Below are 24,003 nucleotides of genomic sequence, written 5' to 3' on the forward strand. Positions count from 1 at the left end.
CAATTCATATAGAAAAATAAAGAATAGTCCAGCAAATATTTTTTAAAAGATCAATGAAAAGGGATCAGTACTACCAATATTAAAAATTATAATGAGCCACAATTTCTTTTTAAAAAGTATGCTACTCATACAAGAACATACAGTATAAAAATAGCCCAGAAAAAGACCCAAACTTATAAAGGAATCCAGTTTATAATTGCAAAGCTCACTTTGCATGACTATGAGCAGTGGTCTCAGATACAGACTGACCTTCACACTATAGGATCAAATAGATAACTTTGTAGGATATAGAACAGGAAACAGTATGCCAGCACAGCAGCTTCAGTTATGCTGTCTTCAGCAATCATCCTTAAGAGAAATCTAAGAGCCATTTTCTAGCACCCATAAACAAGCTTCATATGACCCACATAAACTTCATATGCCCCATGAATCAGTGTCCTATAATAGCCTTTGACTTACCGGTCCCTGCATAAGTCAAACTGCATGTGCACAGGGCAGCTAATAAGGTCTATATAGTCCACTCAAAATCTTCTCTATCCAAATACAGTTCCAATTCAAGGATCATTCTACCATAAAGCAATGTTACCTTATAACGGAACTGACATTCCATCTTAACCAGAGAAATGGTGCTAGAAGAGGGTTAAACTCAAGGTCATTTTCCCATTAAAGAGGGGTTTTATGCCTGGTTACCCTTCTAATCAGTAAGAAAAAGATACATAATTGTTCTAGTAGCTACTACTGGCCATTGAGAAAAAAATATTAACTTGTAGCCCTACTACACAACTCAGATTTTAAAATTCCAGAGAGTCTAAAGGTTAAAATGTATACGATAACAACCAAACAAGTACTAGAAAAGTGGTTCTCAAAATATGGTTCAGAGGCTCCTGGGAGTCCCCCAGACCTTTTCAAGGAGTCTACTAGGTCAAAATTATTTTCATAAGACCATGTGTATACAGTAGGGTTTCTGAGAGGCTATAAGATTTGATATGATATTATATAATAAAATGTGTCAATATTTGGATCTGTCTTAACTCAGCAGTATTTCACAAATGACCAATGCCTATGTTACAAAACCACACCTAGGGGCTATATACTACATGTTTCCAACTATATGATCTTCTGGAAAAAGCAAAAACTACGGAGATATACAGAGACAGGTGGTTCCCATGAGTAAGGGAGGAGGAAGGGATAAACAGGCAGAGCACACAGAATTTTTAGGACAGTGAAACTATAATGGTAGATACATGTCATTATATATCTGTCAAAACCCTAAAACATCCCTAATGTAAACTACAGGCTTTAGGTGATAATGGTACGTCAATGTAGGGTCATCAATTGTAATAAATACATCACTCGGCTAGAGGATGTTGATAGTGGGAGCTGTGCATTTAAGAAGAGGCAGGGAATATATAGGAACTCTCTGTACTTTCCATTTACTTTTGCAGTGAACTAAAACTGCTCCAAAAAATAAAGTCTATTAATAAAAAAAAAAGTCATTTAACCAAATGGCTCTTAATTGATACACCTATGGATCTGGAATGTAAGCATATAAAAAGGTCATTGATGTAATTTCAGTTACCAGAGCAACTGTGGCTCAGTTGGTTAAGCAACTGCCTTCAGCTCAGGTCAAGATCCTGGAGTCCCGGATCAAGTCCTGCATCCAGCTCCCTGCTCAGCAGGGACTCTGCGTCTCCCTCTGACCTTCTCCCCTCTCATTCTCTCTCTCTCTCCCTCTCTCATTCTCTCTCTTACATAAATAAGTAAAATCTTTAAAAAAAATAATTTCAGGGGTGCCTGGGTGGCTCAGTGGGTTAAGCCACTGCCTTCGGCTCAGGTCATGATCCCAGGTCCTGGGTTCAAGCCCCACATCGGGCTTTCTGCTCGGCAGGGAGCCTGCTTCCCCCCTCCCCCTCTGCCTGCCTCTCTGCCTACTTATGATCTCTATCTGACAAATAAATACATAAATAAATAATCTTTAAAAAAATAATAATTTCAGATACCACACTATTATTAACTTTTACGAAACTACCTCTTTTTGAGTTTTAGAATAATATCAAAGAAGACTATCTCCATAAACGGAAAAACTATTAAAATAATCCCCCTTTTGCAATTATATACCTATGAAAGACCAGTTTTACTTCTGATACTGCAACCAAAAAACATATAAGATTGAAGGCAGAAGCAGTTATGAGAATCTAGATGTCACCTATTAAGCCAGACATTAAGCAGACTTTGTGTAAAACAATTCCAAGCCTCTCCCTAAATATCTGTTTTGGGAAACAGCTATTTTTTCATTAAAAAAATATTCTTTATGTTAACACAATGGGTTTACTTTTCTTTTTTTTTTTTTGAAGATTTTTATTTATTCATGAGAGACCGAGAGAGAGAGAGAGAGAGAGAGAGGGAGAGAGAGAGAAGCAGTTGGAACTCGATCCTAGAACCCTAAGATCATGACCTGAGTCAAAGACAGATACTTAACTGACTGAGCCACCCAGGTGCCCAACGCAGTGGGTTTTATATTGTTATTTTTCAGAGTGTATGGGTGGCCTAGTCAGTTGAGCATCTGACTCTTGATTTCAGCTCGGGTCATAATCTTAAGGTCCTGGGATCCAGCCCACCACCAGGCTTTCCACTCAGCAGGGAGTCTGCTTGTCTCCCTCTCCCTCTGCGTCTCCCCTACTCACACATGCACACTCACGCTTTCTCTCTCAGATAAATAAATCTTTAAAAAGATAGTTATTTTTCAATGAACAAATATTTGGAAAGGTCTCTATATTTAGTTTCTAAAAATCATTATATATAATTCATATAAACAAAAAGCTCCTTGAGGTCCTCAATTTTTTTTTTTTTAGGTCCTCAATTTTTTTTTTTAAAGATTTTATTTATTTATTTGACAGAGAGAAATCACAAGTAGGCAGAGAGGCAGGCAGAGAGAGAGGAGGAAGCAAGCTCCCTGCTGAGCAGAAAGCCCGATGTGGGGCTTGAACCCAGGACCTGGGATCATGACCTGAGCCGAAGGCAGTGGCTTAACCCACTGAGCCACCCAGGCGCCCCTAGGTCCTCAATTTTTAAGAATAAAAAGCGTTCCTCCTGTAAGTAGGAAATATTCGTAACTACTGTAATAGATTCACAAATATTCGTAATATATTCAAAACTACTGTATTAGTAAAAATATTTGTAACTACTGTACTAGAATATAGAAGACTTTTTAATAACCTCAGAATGAGAGAACTGTATGTACAGCACAAAAAAACAAAAGTCATAACAAAAGAGACTGAACAACATTAAAACGAACTTCCATGTGAAAAGAAATTTCAGGGCCATAAGTGAAAGTCAGATTGTGAAAACAACAACTGAAGCACATCACATACATTAGACTAATTTCTCTAATTGTATAAGCAGCTCTTACACATTAATACAAAAAAGGCTAACAATTTTCCCCCTAAAATGAACAGAGTATAAACAGAAATACAAAGAAAAGGATATATACATAGCTGCTAAACAAAAGATATTTAACTTTTCTTGTTAAAACAAATTAAAATTAAAGTATCACCAAGTGTCCCCTCCTTTTTAACCTAAACATCAATATGATCAAAAAGTTCTAGAAGTATATTGTCAAGGGCATCCACATACAATGTTGACGTTAATATAAACTGGTACAACCTCCACGGAGACTAACGGTTATCAATATTCAAAACATACTCCTCTTTGGCCCAGCAATTCCTTCTAGGAAATGATCCCACAAATACATATGTACAAAAAGATACACGTACAGGATTTTTCATTTTACAGTAGTGTTTGTAATAACAAAAAAAATAGAAATACTCTTTAACAGGAGAACAGTTAAATAAATGATGGTACATCCATATACGGTACAGCTTCATATCTGATTATGTATGAATCTCTATCAAAGGATACACAGTAATACTGGTTTCTTGAGGGGGAGGGGAACTGGGTGGCCTGTGGGACAGTAGCAGTAGAGAGACCTTCTAAAGTATATCATTTTATGTTACCTAAATTTTAACCAAATGAATGCTACCATTAAAAAAAAAATGTGTATGTACATATCATCATACAGAAGATTTTATTTTATTTTATTTTTTTAAGATTTTATTTATTTATTTGACAGAGATCCCAAGCAGGCAGAGAGGCAGGCAGAGAGAGGCAGGGAGGCAGGCTTCCTGCAAGCAGGGCTGATGCGGGGCTCGATCCCAGGACCCTGGAATCATAACCTGAGCTGAAGGAAGAGGCTTTAACCCACTTAGCCACCCAGGTGCCCCCATAGAGAAGATTTTAAAATTTGGTGTATTTCTGTACTACTCCTATTTTTCTGGATAGTTGAAATCACACTACAAATATAATTTTATATCCTGTTTATTTTGTGACCAATAAGCATTAACCCATATTATTAAAAATTCCCCATAGATGTGGGAGTTCATTATACTACTCTTTCTCCCCTCACCTATGTTTGAAAATTTTCATAACACCATGATTTTTAAAAATCTATAAGCATTAGGGGTACCTGGATGGCTCAGTGGGTTAAGCCTCTGCCTTCGGCTCAGGTCATGACCTCAGGGTCCTGGGATGGAGTCCCACATCGGGCTCTCTACTCAGCAGAGAGCCTACTTCCCCGCCCCCCCTGCCTGCCTCTCTGCCTACTTGTGATCTCTGTCAAATAAATAAATAAAATCTTTTAAAAAAAAAAAAAGTCTGGGGCAAAGTCAGATTCAAATTGTTCTACTCTGCAATCCTACTAAAGGCTGCTCTGTCCAGATCCTGAAAGTCATGCTTCAGTATTTATGTAAAAGGTGATCAATAAATCTTTGTATGTATTACTTGACTCCCATTAAAATATGATTTCCCTCTGGAGCCATTATCAGAAATAAAACAGCTCAAAATAATGACATAAATATGAATACAGATCAGTACTTTATCAGGAAAACTAAAAACTTGTAATACTGAAAAAGTAACTTCACTAAAAGGGATTAGTAATAGGTCAATCTAGTTAGTAAAGCAGAAAAGAACAAAATAGAACCAAGAGAGGAAAGACAAAACAGCACAATGATTACCTCCCACCAAGTCCTTCGATTCGTTCTCTTTCCTTGGGAAGTTCTGGCTTATGGTCCTGTGTCACCTCCACAGCTCTGACAAAATCATCCTTCGGGTCATCCTGAATTCCAAGAACCACCCCTGAGTCACCCACATGAGCTACATACATCTTCATGCCCCGTATGATGACCACACTGGCAGTTGTCCCTGACGTGCTGGGAAGACCTGTCATAGTCTTTGGCCATTCTGCTGTAATAAAAAAATAAAATATTTTACTCTTCCAGACATAAACATTAATATGGTATCATAATAAAAATAGCAATGTGTGCTGAATTAGCATGTTAAAACTTGAGTTAGCATAGGATAAATTTTAAGAACATTTTGAAAGCTATTAAAAAAGAACTTGTATTCATTTCTTCATCAATATATTAATGAATTAATTTTATAAATAATATAATTTTATTAACAACCATCAAACCAATCCTAGGAGAAAAATATTACAGGACAGATTTACTAGTTCCACATCTCTTAGTCCCAACTACATTTAGTGGCAGGTATGTGTTCAGAGTTGTTTGTTGTTTTTTTTTCTGTAGCTTAGCATCTATTTATTAATCTCTCTTTTAAAAGATTTTTAGGAAAAGCTACTTGATTTGTTTTTGAAATAGCTATTTTAGACATTCAAAATCTATGGTTCCATGCTAAGAGCTTTACATGTATTATCTCAAATAATACTTGCATTAAACCTATAAGACTGGTAAAATTAGTCCCATTATTTTCCTTTTACAGATGAGGAATCAATAGTTTGAATAGTTAAAGTTGTTTAAGATAACTCAAATATTAAGTGGCAGAGATCTGATATATTTAATTCCAAAATCTTATATTGACTAATCACATTCATCATTTAATAATTCTAAAATATTCTGTAATATTAAACTACAATTTACAGCTTAAGATAGCCAACTGAATCCAAACAACTGACACAGGCTCCTCACCAAAATCCCACTGAAAGAACAGAATATAAATATAATAAAAAGTCCACAGCAGTCATGAAACACAGAGGAAAGTCATACACAAATCTGAGGAAACCCTGGAATCTTAAAGAAATGGAATTATACTAAGGGAAAAATCAGAATACAAAACTTGTAGTCCAATATATGTGAAAAGCACAATTGTAAAGGCAATACATCAGTTTTCCCTCTTAACAGTCCCTGAAAAGCTCTAATTCAGAGATAGTGGCAAAGGCTGAGATAGGAATGGACAGTAGAAGCTTGGCAGATTTATTTAAAACTGCAGGAGCTAGGTCAATGCCTAAACTCTCTGCACAGTAAAAAGTAAAATATTTTAGTTCCTAAGTGACCAGTTCCTATAATAACCTCTCTCTTTTAAGATTTTATTTATTTATTTGTCAAAGAGAGAGAGAGAGATAGAGCACGAGTTCGAACACCAGCAGGCAGAGTGGCAAGCAGAGGCAGAGAGAGAAGCAGCCTCCCTGCCGAGCAAGGAGAATGATGCTGGACTCGATCCCAGGACCCTGGGATCATGACCTGAGCCGAAGGCAGCGGCTTAACCAACTGAGCCACCCAGATGTCCCTAGAATAACCTCTCTTAAGGGAAGTGATGCATCTGTTGATAGAGACAAGAGGGTCTCAACCAAGATGAGGCAGAAGAAAAAGGGCCTAAAAAACTGGATGGGGTACCACACAACTTTCAAAGCCACAAGGCAACTCTAGCATAGTCAGACTAATTGGAGTTCTTTTCTTTTCCTTTAAAAAAAAAAAAAAAAAAAAGATTTTATTTATTCATTTGACAGACAGAGATGACAAGTAGGCAGAGTGGCAGGCAAAGAGAGAGGGGGGAAGCTGACTCCCTGCGGAGCAGAGAGCCCGATTTGGGGCTCGATCCAGGACCCTGAGATCATGACCTGAGCCAAAGGCAGAGACCTAACCCACTGCGCCACCCAGGCGCCCCTAGACTTCTTTTCTTTACAACATTACATAGCTGAAAAGACATTTCTTTAATCCTACAGTGCATCTCATCTCATCCTGCAGATGGAATCCACCCTACAGAATGCCCTGTCACCACAGCAGAGGGCTGCCTGCAGTAATGAAATAATGACCCTCACAATTGCTGAGGGAAAAAGAATGGCTACGAATATTAATGAAGCCAGAAATTCATAAATTTACGCATGTTAAACGACCTGCAACAGTACCAGACACATAGTAAGTGCTCAATAAATGTTAGTTTTTATTGTTATGATCATTATTTAAAAGCAAATAGCCTAAGAGGCGTCAAGATTATACAAAGAGAAAATGGCCCCCAAGAAAACATCTGCGGAAGAATCAAAAGCATTTATAGATTACTGGCTCTGATAAGGTTCAGTAAGGCTACTGAATATAGACATTGTTATATTTAAAAACAAACAAACAATGCTATTTCCATAAGCCCACCACAAAAAATGACAAAATGTAACTTTTAAAAAAGATACCATTCACAATAGCAGCAAAAGGTATACTGTATTTGGGAATAGTGCTAACAAATCTCTAACCTTTATGGAAAAAGACCTTTATAGAAAAGTTGTAAACTAGTGGACCAAAAGAACAGAATAGTGAGCACAGAAACAGACCCATGCATTTTTAAACACTTGATATATGATTAGTAGAGAAAAGACTGACTTTCGGGGGTGCCTGGGTGGCTCAGGCAGTTATGGGATTGAGATTCAGAGTCAGGCTCACTACTCAGCAGGGAGTCAGCTTCTCCCTCTCCTTCTGCCCCTTCCCTCCCGTTCAAATAAATAAAATCTCAAAAAGAAAAAAAAAAGGGGGGCGCCTGGGTGGCTCAGTGGGTTAAAGCCTCTGCCTTCAGCTCAGGTCATGATCCCAGGGTCCTGGAATCAAGTCCCGCATCGGGCTCTCTGCTCAGCGGGGAGCCTGCTTCCTCCTCTCTCTCTGCCTGCTTCTCTGCCTACTTGTGATCTTTAGTAGATAATAGATAAATAAATAGATAAATAAAATCTTTAAAAAAAAAAAAAGATTGACTTTTGGTACATGGAATTGCAACAAGATTACACAAAACAAAACAAAATAATAAACCAAACATTCTGGGTCTCTGATGCCAAGCAAAAAAACAAAACAAAAAAATTCCAGATACATTAAATGACAATATGAAAAGCAAAGCTAAAATAGCTTAGAAAATACAGGAAGGTATACTCATGACCTCAGAATAGGAAGAGACTTCCTAAAGACAAAGGATGGACTAGCCATACAAAGAAAATGATTAAGAAGCTATACTACCATTAAAATTAAGAATTTCTGTTCATCAGGGGCACCTGGGTGGCTCAGTGGGTTAAGCTTCTGCCTTCAGCTTGGGTCATGGTCTCACGGTCCTGGGATCAAGCTCCCAAGCTCCACATCTGGCTCTATGCTCAGCAGGGAGCCTGCTTCCCCATCTTTCTTTCTGCCTGCCTCTCTACCCGCTTGTGATTGCTGTCAAATAAATAAATAAAATCTTAAGAAAAAAAAAAAGAATTTCTGTTCATCAGAAGATACTATTACTAGAGTGAAAAGACAGTCACATGTAGTTTATAACACACCACAAAGATGTGTGTGTTATCCAGAATATAAAATGCTCCTACAAAATATCCAGAATATAAAAATGCTCCTACAAAACAAATCAACAAGACAAACTATGCAACAGAAAAATGGACAAAATGCTTGAACAGGCCTTTTGCAAAACAGAAAATCCAAAGAGAAAAAAAAAAAAAACATGCAAAGGTGCCCGGCTTCTTTAATCAGCAGGGAAATACAAATTAAAAACCACAATGAGATACCACTATATAATTATCAGACTGCATAAATTAAAGTCTGACAATAGAAACTGTGATTAAGAATGTGGAACATGTTCTATCAACTACTCTTGGGAGTATAAACTGACATAACCACTGCAGAAAACATCTAGGCATTATCAAAAATGAAGATATGTGTACACTTCGATTACTCACTATCCCTAGACATAGATCATGAATTAATGTACATGTACACACATAATATAAGAATGTTCAGAGCTGCATGGCTCATATGGGCTCAGGTCATGATCTCAGGGCCCTGAGATCCAGTCCCACATCCGGGTTGCTTAAGATTCTCTCTCTTAATGTTCTGTCTCCCTCTCCCTCTGCCCAACCCCACAGGCTATCAATCAATAAAACCTTTTAAAAGAAAAGAAAACAAGTAAACCCCTACAGAACTATCACCACAAAAGTCAGGATGACGGTTACTCCGAGAGAAGATTAAAAATATGAGATGAGGGCGCTTGGGTGGCTCAGTGGGTTAAGCCGCTGCCTTCGGCTCAGGTCATGATCTCAGGGTCCTGGGATGGAGGCCCGCATCGGGCTCTCTGCTCAGCAGGGAGCCTGCTTCCCTCTCTCTCTCTCTCTGCCTGCCTCTCCATCTGCTTGTGATCTCTGTCAAATAAATAAATAAAATCTTAAAAAAAAATGAGATGAGAAAAGACATATGGGAGCTTCTATAGTACAGGCAATGCTCTCTTTCTTAACCAGATGGTGTTCATTTTACAACTCTTCATTGAAGTGTACATTTACGTTCTATGGCCTTTCCTATATGTATGCTATATTTCACAATTTGTTTAAAGTTAGAAAAAAAGGAAGCAGGAAGAAAAGGCATCAATTATACAGGCATAGATCACAGCACACAGCTCCCTAGCCCATCTAATTTCCCAGTATGGTTACAGATATTATTATTCCTAGAAAGCTTAGCCTAGAGTATGCTGAATGTTTCTTCAGCCCTTTCAGTTATCTTGTGGGTTAATTACAGATCTTACTAAAACCTTTTCTTTTCAAGCAAGCTAAAACAGAATTTTTTTTTTCTGCAGCTAAGAACCCAAAAAGATAAAAATCTATTATCACAATAAATTAAGGAGGTGAACTCCCAGAAAGAAAGGGTTTTAAGCACATTCAAAAAATAAAATTTACCTAAAATTAACCAACTGTATGCAAAAGCACCTACAAGATGGAAAAGAAGAAAAAGAGCTTAAAAAAGGGAGGGGAGATATTCAAAGATACAATATTAATATTTAAATCACATTTTTTGGTCAAAAGCCCTAACATGTACAAAGAGATTTTCTGCAATGATCTTAAAATACTGAAAAAAACCATGCTTTCTTCATTTGAAAAGTCACCTTTCATTATATGCTACATTTTGCCTCAGATCTATTTCTAGACTCATCCTACTATTCTATTTATGGTTCTTTTCAATAATTGGGAGTTTAAGTATCCCCCAATTATTCTTCTTTCTCAATACTCAAGAATTTTTCCAAATAAACTTTAGAAGCAACTTGGAAATTAAAAAACAAACCAGCCAACCAACCAACCCTGGGGTGCCTGGGCAGCACAGTCGTTTAAGTGCCTGACTCTTGGTTTCAGGTCGGGTTGTGATCTCAGGGTCGTGAGTGAGATCAAGTCCTACATCTGACTCTGTGCTCACTGTGCAATCTGCTTGAGATTCTCTCTCCCTCTGCCTCTCCCACTCGTGTTCTCTCTCTCAAATAAATCTTTAAAAAAACAAACCTTGTTGAACATCTGATTAAAACTACAATAAATTTGGGGCGCCTGGGTGGCTCAGTGGGTTAAGCCGCTGCCTTCAGCTCAGGTCATGATCTCAGGGTCCTGGGATCGAGTCCCGCATCGGGCTCTCTGCTCAGCAGGGAGCCTGCTTCCCTCTCTCTCTCTCTCTCTCTGCCTGCCTTTCTGTCTACTTGTGATCTCTCTCTGTCAAATAAATAAATAAAATCTTTAAAAAAAAAAAACTACAATAAATTTATATATTAAGGAATAGACATCTTTATAATTTTTGTTTTCCACTTTACATTTTAATTTTTTAATTTTTAAAAAATGACTTATAAATAAATCTCTTAAAACCAGGAGCATACTGGGTGCCTAAGTGCTCAGTCAGTTAAACCTCTGCGTTCCACTCAGGTCATGATCTTGGGATCCTGGGATCCAGGGAATCCTGTCAGATTCCCTGCTCAGTGGTGAGTCTGCTTCCCCTCTCCTATTCCCCCTGCTTGTGCTCACTCTGTCAAATAATCTTAAAAACAACAACAACAAAAAACCGAGGAGCATATTAAACAGTACATGAATTCTAACTTACAGAAAGTATTTTTAGTAAGAAAATATGTATGAGCCATTAAAACAAAGAAAAATAAATTTTGTAACAAAAGTACAAAACTTCTAGGGGCAACTGGACAGCTCAGTCGGTTAAGCGTCTCCCCTTGGCTTGTGTCATAATCCTGATGTTGGGGTCCTGGGATCAAGTCCTGCATCAGGCTCGCTCCTCAGTGGGGGTGGGGGTGTGTTTTTCCCTCTCCCTCTGCCCACTTGTGCACGCTCTGTCAAATAAAATCTTTCAAAAAAAAAAAAAAGATGAAACTTCTAAATAAAATAAAACTACTATAAGTAAGTACAGAATGTGTATGTTTTTTGTGATAAATTTAAAACTTGAGGTACTTATGTACTTACCATGTACCAAATAATACGTACCAAGTTATGTAACTCTCAGGAGGGAAGTACTATCATCATCTCTATTTTAGAGATGAGGATGCTCCAGATCAAAGAAGCTTCACCCAAGGTCATATAGATAGTAACTGGAAAATCTGGGATTCAAACCCAGGCAGTGTAACATACTCCTAAATCACTATGCTAAGAGCTGTTACAGAATTCTAACACCAAAGTGGTATGGAGATGTAAAAGCTTTCAGGAAAGCAATTTGAAAACAAGTACCCACAACCATCAAAAGATCTACATCCTTTAAACAAATGATTCAGCTTTGAGTATTTTTTCCCCCTGAGGGAATAATCCAAATGAAGCATAAAGCTATGTGGCTTTCACTTGAGCCCTTATTAATAGTACTAAATATAGTGTGCACCTGTCCAGCCCCCCATCCCTCCTCCTAGTACGAGCATCCCAATTCTATTCTGGAGTACACAGCCTCCACTGCATGCAGTCTTTCTCTAATGCAACTGAAAAACTTGCTTGTTCTAGCCTAGAGGGCAAATGACCTAAACTAGGTGAGACTCTTTCAGATATCTGCATCTTAGAAAGGCATAATCCCAGAAAATTGTGGAGCTGATCCATCCCACAGACTAAAACCTTTTAATGAGTGTCCACTAGTTCCTATCACCTAGAGCCCCAGAGGTACCCTGGTTCTGTCCACTCTGAGACCTGGTTTAGTCTTCCAATTAATTCTGTGACCTACTGAATGTCCTTCCAATAATTACCCTGTTCTTTTCCTTCCTTAATGCAGACCAAGTTAGTGTTACTTTCAAAGAATTGTAATATATAACTTGTATCACCAATAGCTTGTAGGGCACTATCCCTCAGAAAAATGTCAATTAGTTATGGAACAGTCCAGATGGTAACAAACAGCCCATGTTATACAGTGGTAAGATAAGGCTAACCTTATCAATAAAGAAATAGTGGGCAAATAAACAGACAGTCTGTAGTCAGCATACTAGCTTAGAACTGTGGTTATAAAACTTTTCTGGGTCATCTAATGCAAACCTAGACTCAGATCTGGCCTAAAAGGCCATACGACTCTGAAAAACAACAAATTTGTTATGACTGACTGATATGATTTGGGATGATGGATTATGGATTCAATTGTGTCCCTCTAAAAAAGATATTTGAAATCCTAATATCCAGTACCTCAGAATGTGACCTTATTTGGAAACAGGGACTTTGGAGAGGTAATCAAATTAAAATAAAGTCATTTGGGTGGGCCCTGACCCAATATGACTAGTGCTCTTATAAAAAGGGAAAACTTTAACACAAAGACAAACACACGGAAGGAAGATGATGTAAAGACACATAGGGAGAAGATGCAAAGTACTAGAGTAATGACACATCTACAAGTCAGGGAATGCCAGGGATTGCCAGTATACATCAGAAGCTAGAAGAGGCAAGATAAGAGTCTCCCTTAAAGCTTTCAGAGTTGAGTACAGAGAGAGCATGGCCCTGCCAACAACTAGATTTTGAACTTTAGGCCTCCAAAACTGAAACAATAAATTTCTTTTGTTTAAAGACAACCAATTTTTGGAACTTTGTTACAGCAGCTCCAGAAAACAAACACAGTGAAAGAGAGGAAATAATTACTCTATTACATGCATATGAATCCCAGATATCCATTCCCAAGAAAGATTCAGATGACCTTCTTCAACTTAAATGCTTATGGAAGTAATCATGTAAACACCAAAATCTTTTAAACATTTTTTATTGACTCCTCTCTAGGCAAGGAATACTAATAAAAGAGGCTGAAACTAAAATTGGTTCTCTGATCTGTGTGGGGATGGGAGAACCCTGAGGTGACAGATCAGACAGGAGCAGTTAACAACCCAAAGCAAAGTTGGTAGGGTTACCTTACCTATCTGACAACAAGGCAGAAGAAAAAATGGATCTCCAGAATGGTCACTCACAAGGCCTTATTTGATTTAAAGGACCAAAACAAAACAAGAAACAAAACAAAAACCAAAAAAAATCTTCCATATTTAGTTAAAGGAGTACTGTTAATCTTCTTCAAAATGGTATGTGGCCATGTTCACGTGTAGCTTATGTAGAGGAAAGAGAAATACATCACTGAGTAACCACTGAAGGATGGCTCTAAGATAAATCTGGAGCTGCAGAACAAAACCACAATCCACTGGTCAGGAGCTAAGACTCATGGAGGTCAAGTACTAAGTAAGACTATGAATCCAGTCCACCTCAAACTCTGTGGAACCCCAAACCTATCCCACAGGTAGTTTAGTCCCCAAATAATGCAGCAATGAACAGTTTCCCCTCATAGCTCTTAATTGATAGGTAAGTCTGTTATAGTAGAAAAGGCCAAGTGTAAGATTTTGGAGCATCCCACTAATGATACTCTCCTCCAAAATAGTAAACTAAAAGCATTACTTCATCTCTCAGAGAATCACAAAGATTAGCTGTCACCATTAAAACAAGAAAGCAGGGGGTAGAAAGTCTGATTGCTCTTGGAAAATGACAATGGATTATATTCAAATGGTGACCCTAAATGCAGCTGCTCTTTCTGATTTATCCTCTTTAGTGAAACAAATAAACATAACCCTGGCTATCTGGTATGCATGTAGCAGTAGGGCCCTGATGAAACTGCTACCTGAATTCCTGGAGATATTCAGATGTCTCATCTTTCTGAGACCTGTTACTTAAGGTTTGCCTTTTCTTTTTGCATGAATAATTCAAAAAATTTCTTTTTTCTTTTTCTTTAAAGATTTTATTTATTTATTTGACAGAGAGGGATCACAAGTAGGCAGAGGGAAAGAAAGAGATAGGGAAGCAGGCTCCCTGCTGCTCAGAGAGCCAGATGCAGGGCTCGATCCCAGGACCCTGAGATCATGACCTGAGCTGAAGGCAGAGGCTTAACCCACTGAGCCACCCAGGTGCCCCCAAAGAATTTCTTTTTCTTGAACTGATAGAGACTAAATGGCCAACAAGATAGACTACACTCCCAAATACAACTGCATTATCTAATTCCTACAAACAAGGGCATTCTACATGTCCACAATCAACCAACAAAATCAGAAATCTACATCTATTCTAGAGATCTTAATCAAATTTTTATCAATTATCCTAATAATATGCTTTATAATGAAAGGATAATACTCAGAACCACTTTATTATATTTACTCATCATGTCTCTTTTAGTCTTTCAATCTGGAACAATTCCTCTGTTTCCCTGATGCTTTTTAAGAGTACTAGACCAATCATTTCAAGACTGTCTCTCCATTTGGATTTGTTTCATGTTTCCTCGTGTTTGTATTCAGATTATGCATTCTGGCAGGAATATCACAGAAGTGTTAAATACGATCTTTTTATTGCAAGTGGTATACAATTTCAATTTATCCATTAAAAATGATGCTACCTTTGGTCACTTGATTAAGATGGTATCTACCAGGTTTCTCCACTATAACCTTTTCCCCCTTGTAATTAATAAGTATTTGTGGGAAAATAATCTGAGATAATATAAAACTCCTTGTAGTGGGTTGAATTGTCCTCCCTCCCCCATGAAAGTCAGGCCCACCCAGAAGCTGTGAATGTGACCTTACTTGGGAAAAGGGTCTTCACAGACGTAATTAGGTTAAAGATCTTAAGAAGAGATCATCCTGGATTAGAGTGGGCCCTAAATCCTAAAACAGGTGTCCTTAAAAGAAAGGGAAGAAGACATAAAGGAGCTGATATAAAGATGGTGGAGACTAGGTAATATATCTACAAGCCAAGAAGTGCCAAAATTGAGGGCAGCCACCAGAAGCTAGGAGAGAACATGTAACAGATTCTCCCTCAGAGCCTCCAAAACAGAGGCTAACACCTTGATGTCCCTTGATGTCAGACTTCTGGCCTCCCGAACCATGAGAGAATAAATTTCTATTGCTCTAAGCTACCCAATAAGAAACTAACATATAATTCTGTTCCTCTAATTTTCACCCACTACTTTTAGCATTCACTGATGTTTCTTGACTGAAATCATTATTACTAAATATGATTTTCTGGGGCGCCTGGGTGGCTCAGTCATTAAGCGTCTGCCTTCGGCTCAGGTCATGATCCCAGGGTCCTTGGAATCGAGCCCTACATCGGGCTCTCTACTCAGCAGGAAGCCTGCTTCTCCCTCTCCCACTCCCCCTGCTTGTGTTCCCTCTCTTGCTGTGTCTCTCTCTGTCAAATAATAAATAAAATCTTTTTAAAAAAATATGATTTTCTAAAAGTCTATCATTCCTTCTACATTTATTAGTGGCCTTCTACTGTAAAGAAAAACTTTATATCAGCTTTATCTGTAATAGCCAAAACTGCAGACAACCCAGATGCCCATCAACAGGTGAATGTATAAACAAATTGTGGTGTACCTATACAATGGAATACTACTCAGTAGTAAAAAGGAATGAATTATTGATATATGAACAAGTGGTAACAGGTTATCTAATACTGATCAAAAGTAAAAAATGATTTAACAAAAATAGAAAAAAATTAGTACTTGAAAAATATGGCAAACTCTTCCAAACATGTGATGTGTGAGAGGGTGAAGGTCCTTGAAAATAAAAACTGAGAAATACCAAATGGGTTTAAATTCTTGGATTTAAGAGAACCCTTCTTCAAATTTAGCTCTATCTCACTCTCCCTTGTCTTTCCCTCTATCCCTCCCATTTTCTTTTTGTTTCAGTCTCTCTAAATTTGAGGTAACAAAAACTACCTGCCAAATCTATAACCAACAATTTAGGTTAAGACGAGCTCCTTCATAATTCCTTTGGTCATACTCTTTTTTTTTTTTTTTTTAAGATTTTCTTTATTTATTTGACAGAGAGAGAGGGAACACAAGCAGGGGAGTGGTAGAGGAAGAAGCAGGCTTCTTGCTGAGTAGAGAGCCCAATGTAGGGCTCGATTCCAAGGACCCTGGGATCATGACCTGAGCCGAAGGCAGACGCTTAATGACTGAGCCACCCAGGCAACCCTCCCTTGGTCATACTCTTTAGAGTTAGAGTAAATGCTCTGAACCTCAGTCACAGTAAGGTAGCGAAACTTCCACTTTATTTTAGCTATAATGGAATTAAAATTTTAAACATTATTATTTTTAAAGATTTTATTTATTTATTTGACAGAGATTACAAGTAGGCAGAGAGGCAGGCAGAGAGAGGAGGAAGCAGGCTCCCTGCTGAGCAGAGAACCCGATGCGGGGCTTGATCCCAGGACCCTGGGATCGTGACCTTAGCCAAAGGCAGAGGCTTTAACCCACTGAACCACCCAGGCGTCCCTAAAATTTAAAACAATATTAAAAAAAGAAAAAGAAATTTAAAAAATCTTTTTAGACCTATTCATCACCTACATTTTATTATTTTGGAATCATTTCACACCAGCAAAAGTAATGCATGCATGCCACACACACACACACACCCTCTCTCTAGCAATTTCTGAAATATTTATACTGTCTAATAATACTGAAAATAAAAAAGGGGAAGGACGGGGAAGGAAGTAACAGTCCTTCAAAAAAAATTCCATATTTCATCTTCCTCTACAAGTACGGTGGTAAATTTCCCACAATCACATCAGAGATCACATTTATTTCAACAATGTACTATTATCTTTCCAGGGGCTCTCTTGATAACCTAAGTAAACCATAGTTCCAGACACATAGGAACTAAAACTGCAATTTGTTTGACTACTTTCTTTGAACTATCAAAAGAGGCAAAACGAACATTATTTCAAATGAACAAACCTAAAAAAAGCACAAACTTTAAAACATTATTTCTTAGAAGGCAAACATAAGAACAGTAAATCCATACATGTGAATATACATAAATTAGGCACATACTGTAACTTGAGATCAAGAAATAATAAAAATAAGAAAATAAATGAAAAAAAAAAGGACTTTAATTCCACTTCTAGGGTTTCTACCCAAAAGAACTGAAAACAGAACCACTTACATACCTTTATTCACAATAGCATTATTCATACCAGCCAAAAGGAAACAACCCAAATGTCCATCAACAGATGGATGGATAAACAAAATGTCGTATACACATAGGATAGAATATTATTCACCATTAAAAAGGAAAAAATTCTGATACATACTATAATTTGGATGAACCTTAACGACAGTATGCTAAGTAAAATAAGACAAAAGGACAAATACTATATGATTCCACTTACATGAGGTACCTAGAATAGGCGAATTCATAGCGACACAAAGTAAAACAGAGGTTACGAGGGGGTGGAGAAGAGGGTAATGGGGATCTACCATTTAATGATTAGAGTTTCTGTGTGATGATGAACAAATTCTGAAAATGGACAGTGGTGATGGGTGCACAATACCGTGTGTACTTAATACCACTGAATTGTACACATAAAATTGGCTAAAATGGTAAATCTTATGTGTATTTTACAACTTTTATTTTTATTTTTTATTTTTTATTTTTAAAGATTTTATTTATTTATTTGACAGAGAGAGATCACAAGTAGATGGAGAGGCAGGGAGAGAGAGAGAGAGGGAAGCAGGCTTCCTGCTGAGCAGAGAGCCCGATGTGGGACTCGATCCCAGGACCCCGAGATCATGACCTGAGCCGAAGGCAGTGGCTTAACCCACTGAGCCACCCAGGCGCCCGTATTTTACAACTTTTAAAAGGGGAAAACTTTTTAAATTAAAAAAATAAAAGTAACAAAGCCAATTTAATCATTTCACCCACAGAAATTCAACTAAACTAACAGCTACTTTGAGCAAGGAATCAGCTCTTACAGATTAATGATAAAGTATATAAGACACCCCCCTACCAAAGACTTTAAGATTTATCTGAGAGGCAGATAAAACATATTGGTTATCTCACAGTGGTCTGTGTGATCTTTACAGGAATTTCACAAAGCCAAAATTATTTTCATAATAATTCTAAGAGTTTATTTGCCCTTTTCACTGTGTTGACATTTGCACTGATGGTTCAAAAACAGTGGTAAAACTGCTGGTTTTATTAGGAATCGAGGCAGTGACACCAAAATGAGCTAGCAGTCACTGTATTCTCCATAGCCACCTACTTGCAGTTTTAAAAAAAAGGAAAACCAGTTTAAGAATGTCCTTGATATCACAATAAAATTTAAAACAATAAAACACAATAAAAATTTTATTAAAGCTCCACCCATGAATACTTCTGACTCTGTGAATTATGGAATGAAATAACCCCATTTTTCATGGGTCATCATTTTTACTTGGAAGACTGATAAACTCTGTTAGTAAGACTTGGGCATCTGACATACATTTTTTTCAAACTAAACAAAGTGAGCCTCTCCCTTTCAAGAAAAACAACTGACAGGGGTGCCTGGGTGGCTCAGTTGTTAAGTGTCTGCCTTCGGCTCAGGTTATGATCCCAGGGTCCTGGGATTGAGCCCTGTGTTGGGCTCCCTGCTGGGGGGAGAGCCTGCTTCTCCCTCTCCCTCTGCCTCTGCCTGCTACTCCCCCTGCTTGTGCTCTCTGTCAAATAAATAAAATCTTAAAAACAAAAAACAAACAAACAAAAATCTCTAAAAAAAAAAAAAAGAAAGAAAGAAAGAAAGGAAGGAAGGAAGGAAGGAAGGAAGGAAGGAAGGAAGAGAAAATAAAAGAAGGGCACCTGGGTGGCTCAGTTTTTAAGTGTCTGCCTTGGGCTCAGGTCATGATCCCAGGGTCCTGGGATTAAGACCCACATCAGGCTCCCTGCTCAGCGGGGAGCCTGCTTCTCCCTCTCCCACTGTTCCTGCTTGTATTCTTTATCTTGCTGTGTCTGTCAAATAAATAAATAAAATCTTAAAAAAAAAAAGAAAGAAAGAAAGAAAAAACAACTGAGACTATTTGTTACCAGTGATAAATTTCTAATTGCTTCTTAAAAAACTTACATTTGGAAAATGTGTATCCACTACAGAGAACTTGATAGCTTCCAAATCTTAAAACTTTCCTGATGAGGGGCGCCTGGGTGGCTCAGCGGGTTAAGCCGCTGCCTTCGGCTCAGGTCATGATCTCAGGGTCCTGGGATCGAGTCCCGCATCGGGCTCTCTGCTCAGCAGGGAGCCTGCTTCCCTCTCTCTCTCTGCCTGCCTCTCTGTCTACTTGTGATCTCTGTCTGTCAAATAAATAAATAAAATCTTAAAAAAAAAAAAAACTTTTCTGATGAGATCAGAAATATTTACAAACGTGATATTTTCATATTACATAAAAAAATACATCAGTATTTAGATCTGCATAATTCAGTGAAATACTATTTTCCAAGCAATTAATGTACCATGTCATAAATAACACACAGGTAAAAGATTTATTCAAAGTACAAGACAAGGGCACGTGGGTGGTTCAGTCGGTAAAGCACCTGCGGTCAGCTCAGGTCATGATTCCAGGGTGCTGGGATCCAGCCCCTCATGGGGTTCAAGCGGGGAGTCTGCTTCTCTCTTTGCCCCCTGCCCCAGCTTGTGATCTCTCTCTCTCACTCTCAGATAAATAAATAAATAAATCTTTTTAAAAAGTGCAAGACAGACCAACGGGATTTCAATGTAAAACTACAAAAAGTCCTTTGACTAGGTTTCAGATTCCATTTTTATTAACCTTAAGAAACAATCACTTTGGTGTAGAATATCCAGAATATCTGAAAACACTACTAAACTATTCCTCCCTTTTCCTACTATACACGTGAGGCTGCCTTGTTTATGTGCTTCAACCAGACAATACAGCACAACAGAATGCAGAAGCAGTTATGAGAATATTTATTTCAGTATTAATTTTTAAAAAGTGACTCTTCATTTAAATTATATATTAATAATGAATATTTACTAAAGAGATAATGAATTATGAATAGTATATTCACTTAAATATATTAATATATATTTAGTTTATTTTTAATAGATTAATAAATATAAATTTTCTGTTTTAATTTCTCACAGAGTAAATATGACAGATGTACCCCACATAAACAAAAGATCTTTGGGATCCTCAATCATTTAAGAATAAAAAGCGTTCTAAGAACAAAAAGTTTGGGAAGCACTGCTATAACCTAATGAGCACTACAAAAGTAGAAATAAGGAATGCTTAATTCCAAAAGAAACAAGTCTTCACAGAAGAAAACAAACTGACTTAGAGATTTGAGTTTATTTTTCAGTTTTCTTTTTTGGGGGAGAATTAAGAAAATGGAGTATTTCAGTGTGCCATGGGGAAAAGGTGAGTAGACTACTGTGCTGGAAATGTGAGTAACAGATAAAATTGAATAGGGAGTCTAAAGTTGGAGTGGAAAGGGCTTGGCCTGCAGATTACAACCTGCAGTTTGTTTATTTTATAGAAATTGAGGAGCCACCCATGAATTTGGGACTGAAGTACAATTTTTCTTAAAAACCTGCATCTCCTGTGTCAAGACTTTCATATACTCAGCATTTTCTTTTTTGTAATTCAAGTTTCAAGGATGGAGTACAAGGCTTGGTTGTGGAACAAAGCAAACTTGAGTATTTGGTATACAAAGCTCTAAACCACGCCTCATAGGAGTCAAAGTTTGACTCAAAAAGCACGTGTATGTCAAAAAAACATACACATTCGCATTTGACGGCATGGTCCATGCCTTATTAAAAAAAAAAAAAAGCCCAAGTAACAGGGTTTATGCTTTATTCTTTTAGCTCAAATATATGGCAAATTCATGCTGCTCCAAGTGTACTGCAAAATAAACATAGTACGCTTCATAGTTCTTTGTGTCTAATCTTCCTCTATCTAGTTATCTCGGTGTCCACTCCTGGTTGGCCTGCAAGCCATGAAATGACATATTTCTGGAATACACTGCAGTTCTGCTCTGCCTACACAAAAACAAAACAAATAATAGGGGCCTCTGGGATTGGATGGGAAACGCCTCTGACAGGAGGACTGGTTGTTCTATGAGTCAATCAAACAATTTTTGGCAGAAAGCCAGACAAACAGAAAACAGACTTCAAAAGAAGCTAGTCTACAACTCTATGACAATACCTTTGTAAAAAATGTTCTCTGTTTGACCAATCTTTACACTCTTCTCTCTCTATCCCTCTGCTATAAATAAAGCAACATTATGCTACCATTGAACAAGAGGATTTTTTTAAATGACATAAGTTACGATCTTTTCTCTAAAAAAGACTCACGCCATTCATACAGCGCAATGCAAAACCAGCTCTAAGTCTGTATGATAACACATGTCGGGTACAGAAACACTGGATACTTTAGAAAACTAATTTAAAGTTTAGATGAAACTACAATTCCCCCGAATTTTTAGAAAGTAAGCTATTTCCTTTTAGCTGATCAGTAATTTCCTATCTCTTATAACTTTGACGGGCAGTTACAACTTTTAACTGGTAACTGGTGAGAACTATCTGACAGCAATTCGCGAAGGCAACTTAAAAAAAAAAAAAAGTATACCTTTAAAAAGCCCTAGTAGAATTTAACACACACACCCCTAAACGTGGGGCCAGTTTAAGACCTAACAACGCATTCTTCGCTTCTGTTTTTCATAAGCAGTACAACCATAAAGATCCTAAACCCATTTTATGATCAACACAACCGAATTCCTCCCAAGACTTTATTTAAGTCGCTGGATGATTACATTTGGCCTTCTTAATTAGTCTACAGTATACTTCAACTGCCAGCCACCTAGGGTCAATTTGGTGAACTGACACCACCGGTAGGAGGCAACCCGACAGGGACAAGTCCTTCAAGAGCAAAAATTATGACAGATTCTAAGGCAGCAGTCTCATTTCTGCCGTCTCCGGCTTCCTTTGCGTGGGGCTCAGGTACCAAGTGTTCTGAATTCATCTTTTGGCCAAAAACTGGCGCCAGGTTTCAAACACTATTCGCAGCCTGCCACCAAAAAAGTGATGCCGGGAGAGGACCGCTTTCCTGGTTTCTGGGAGGGTGGAAATAAGGCGCCGGGCGGCGGCGGAATAGAGCGATCCGATCTCTCCCGGGGCCACTTTGGCCGGCCCTCCACCCCACCCGGAAAGCGCGACCCGACCGAGGAGAGACTTCACTCCCACCAATGTGCACTTTGTAGCGCTCTCGGAGCCAGGGGCCACGCGGTGCTGGCGCTCTGAGAAGAGCCCTCAACTACCCGAAAAAGAGGCGGGCGGCAAACAAGCAGCGAACTTACCCAGTTTCTTCCACATGGCGAGGTGACAAGCGAGGAAGCCTTTGCGGATGGCAGCGCAAACCTTCGCCGGCTCGGACGACGTAAATCCCTTCTGCTTCTTGATGAAACCCCACAAATGCTCCCGGGCAAACTGTGCCGCTTCCCTCCCGCCGTGCCCGTCGCACACGGCGAAAAATGCCACTGAGGAACGGCGGCGGCAGCAGCAACCGGGAGCTGGAGAGGCCGCGGCGTCCGGGGGAGGGTCGCGAGCCTCTCGGGTTGCCACCACTGGGCCTTTCCCCAAGACTTCGCTGCCAGCAAGAGCTGGCGGTGACGGCTGCGGAGGCGACGGCTGAGAGAGTGACCGCCGCGACCAGGGTTTTTCTTCAGCCGTCGGCTCGGGCTCCACCACGATTTGAGTAACGTCCTCCATGTACTTCCTCCCGCCCTGGTCGGAGAAGACGCTCACTCCCAGCGAGTACAGCCCCGCCATGGCCGGCTGGCTGGGATCCCGCCGGTCCCACGCAGCCCGCCGAATCCGGCGGCGGGAGACACACTCCGCGCCCGCCGGCCAACTATTGTTTATCTTCGACGACGCCGAGAGGGGGGAGGGGGCGGTCCCGGAGGGGGGGCGCGCGATGTCGGGACTTGTCCGCGAGAGCTGGGCCGGAGCTCTAGGACGAGAGGAGCCGAGCAGCTGCGCCTGCGCAATGCGCTTCCCCGCCTGTCCGCGTCCACCACACAAATCAGACGTTCTCCCGGGTTGTCGTCACTTGGCTCTCTGGACCGGGCCAATCAGGAGTCGAGTTGGACCAAGCCCGCCCTCCACCCCCAACCCTTGCTCCTCCCAGCAACGGCCGTGCACCGTGCTCCTGCGCGGGCCCTGGGCCCGCCCGTGGCGGGCTTGGCTTTCTCTTTTGCTTGGGGTGGTTTCGCTCTCCGGGTTTTCGTCGTACGCTGAGTACTTACCGAGCAGCCTGGGCTGTCACCTTTTGGGCTCAGTCGCCGGGATCGTAATGCAGTCTACAGCCCTTGGCGTTTCACAGCTCGCCTTGCGGGGATAGCCCCGTAGGCTCGGGCTTCCCAGGAGTGTAGAGAAGCTGGGCGGTGGGGGGTAAACCTTCCATTCCTTGAAGTGAAATGGCGGGAAACCTCACTTTGGAAGGTCGTTTGTGGGCACGCTGCAAAAAAGTGTGGCACTCTTACTGGATTTGGGTGGGATGTATCCGACCGGGAGTTGAAGCAGGCTGTCCAGTTTGTGTTGTTAAGGAAGCTTGGGAAAATTTCCACCATCCGCTGAACAGTCCTGTC

The 24,003-nt window shown here is 39.4% G+C and overlaps 1 protein-coding gene across 2 annotated transcripts in view; it reads right to left on the reverse strand.

Annotated features, from left to right (window-relative positions):
* The window catches only part of PPM1D (protein phosphatase, Mg2+/Mn2+ dependent 1D), a 42,409-nt gene extending 19,049 nt beyond the window's left edge, over positions 1 to 23,360 (reverse strand). The window contains exons 1-2 of one of the 2 annotated variants that reach the window (XM_047708114.1): positions 22,714 to 23,360; positions 5,070 to 5,295 (exon numbers count right to left, since the gene is read on the reverse strand). In XM_047708114.1, coding sequence (XP_047564070.1) covers positions 5,070 to 5,295; positions 22,714 to 23,185 — 698 coding nt within the window. In that variant the 5' untranslated portion in view covers positions 23,186 to 23,360. Of the gene's footprint in view, positions 1 to 5,069; positions 5,299 to 22,713 lie in introns of both variants that reach the window. The other variant, XM_047708111.1, reaches the window with a different exon arrangement.
* Between the last annotated feature and the right edge of the window lie 643 nt (positions 23,361 to 24,003).

This window comes from Lutra lutra, chromosome 16, assembly GCF_902655055.1.
Source record: "Lutra lutra chromosome 16, mLutLut1.2, whole genome shotgun sequence".
Taxonomy (NCBI): Eukaryota; Metazoa; Chordata; class Mammalia; order Carnivora; family Mustelidae; genus Lutra; species Lutra lutra.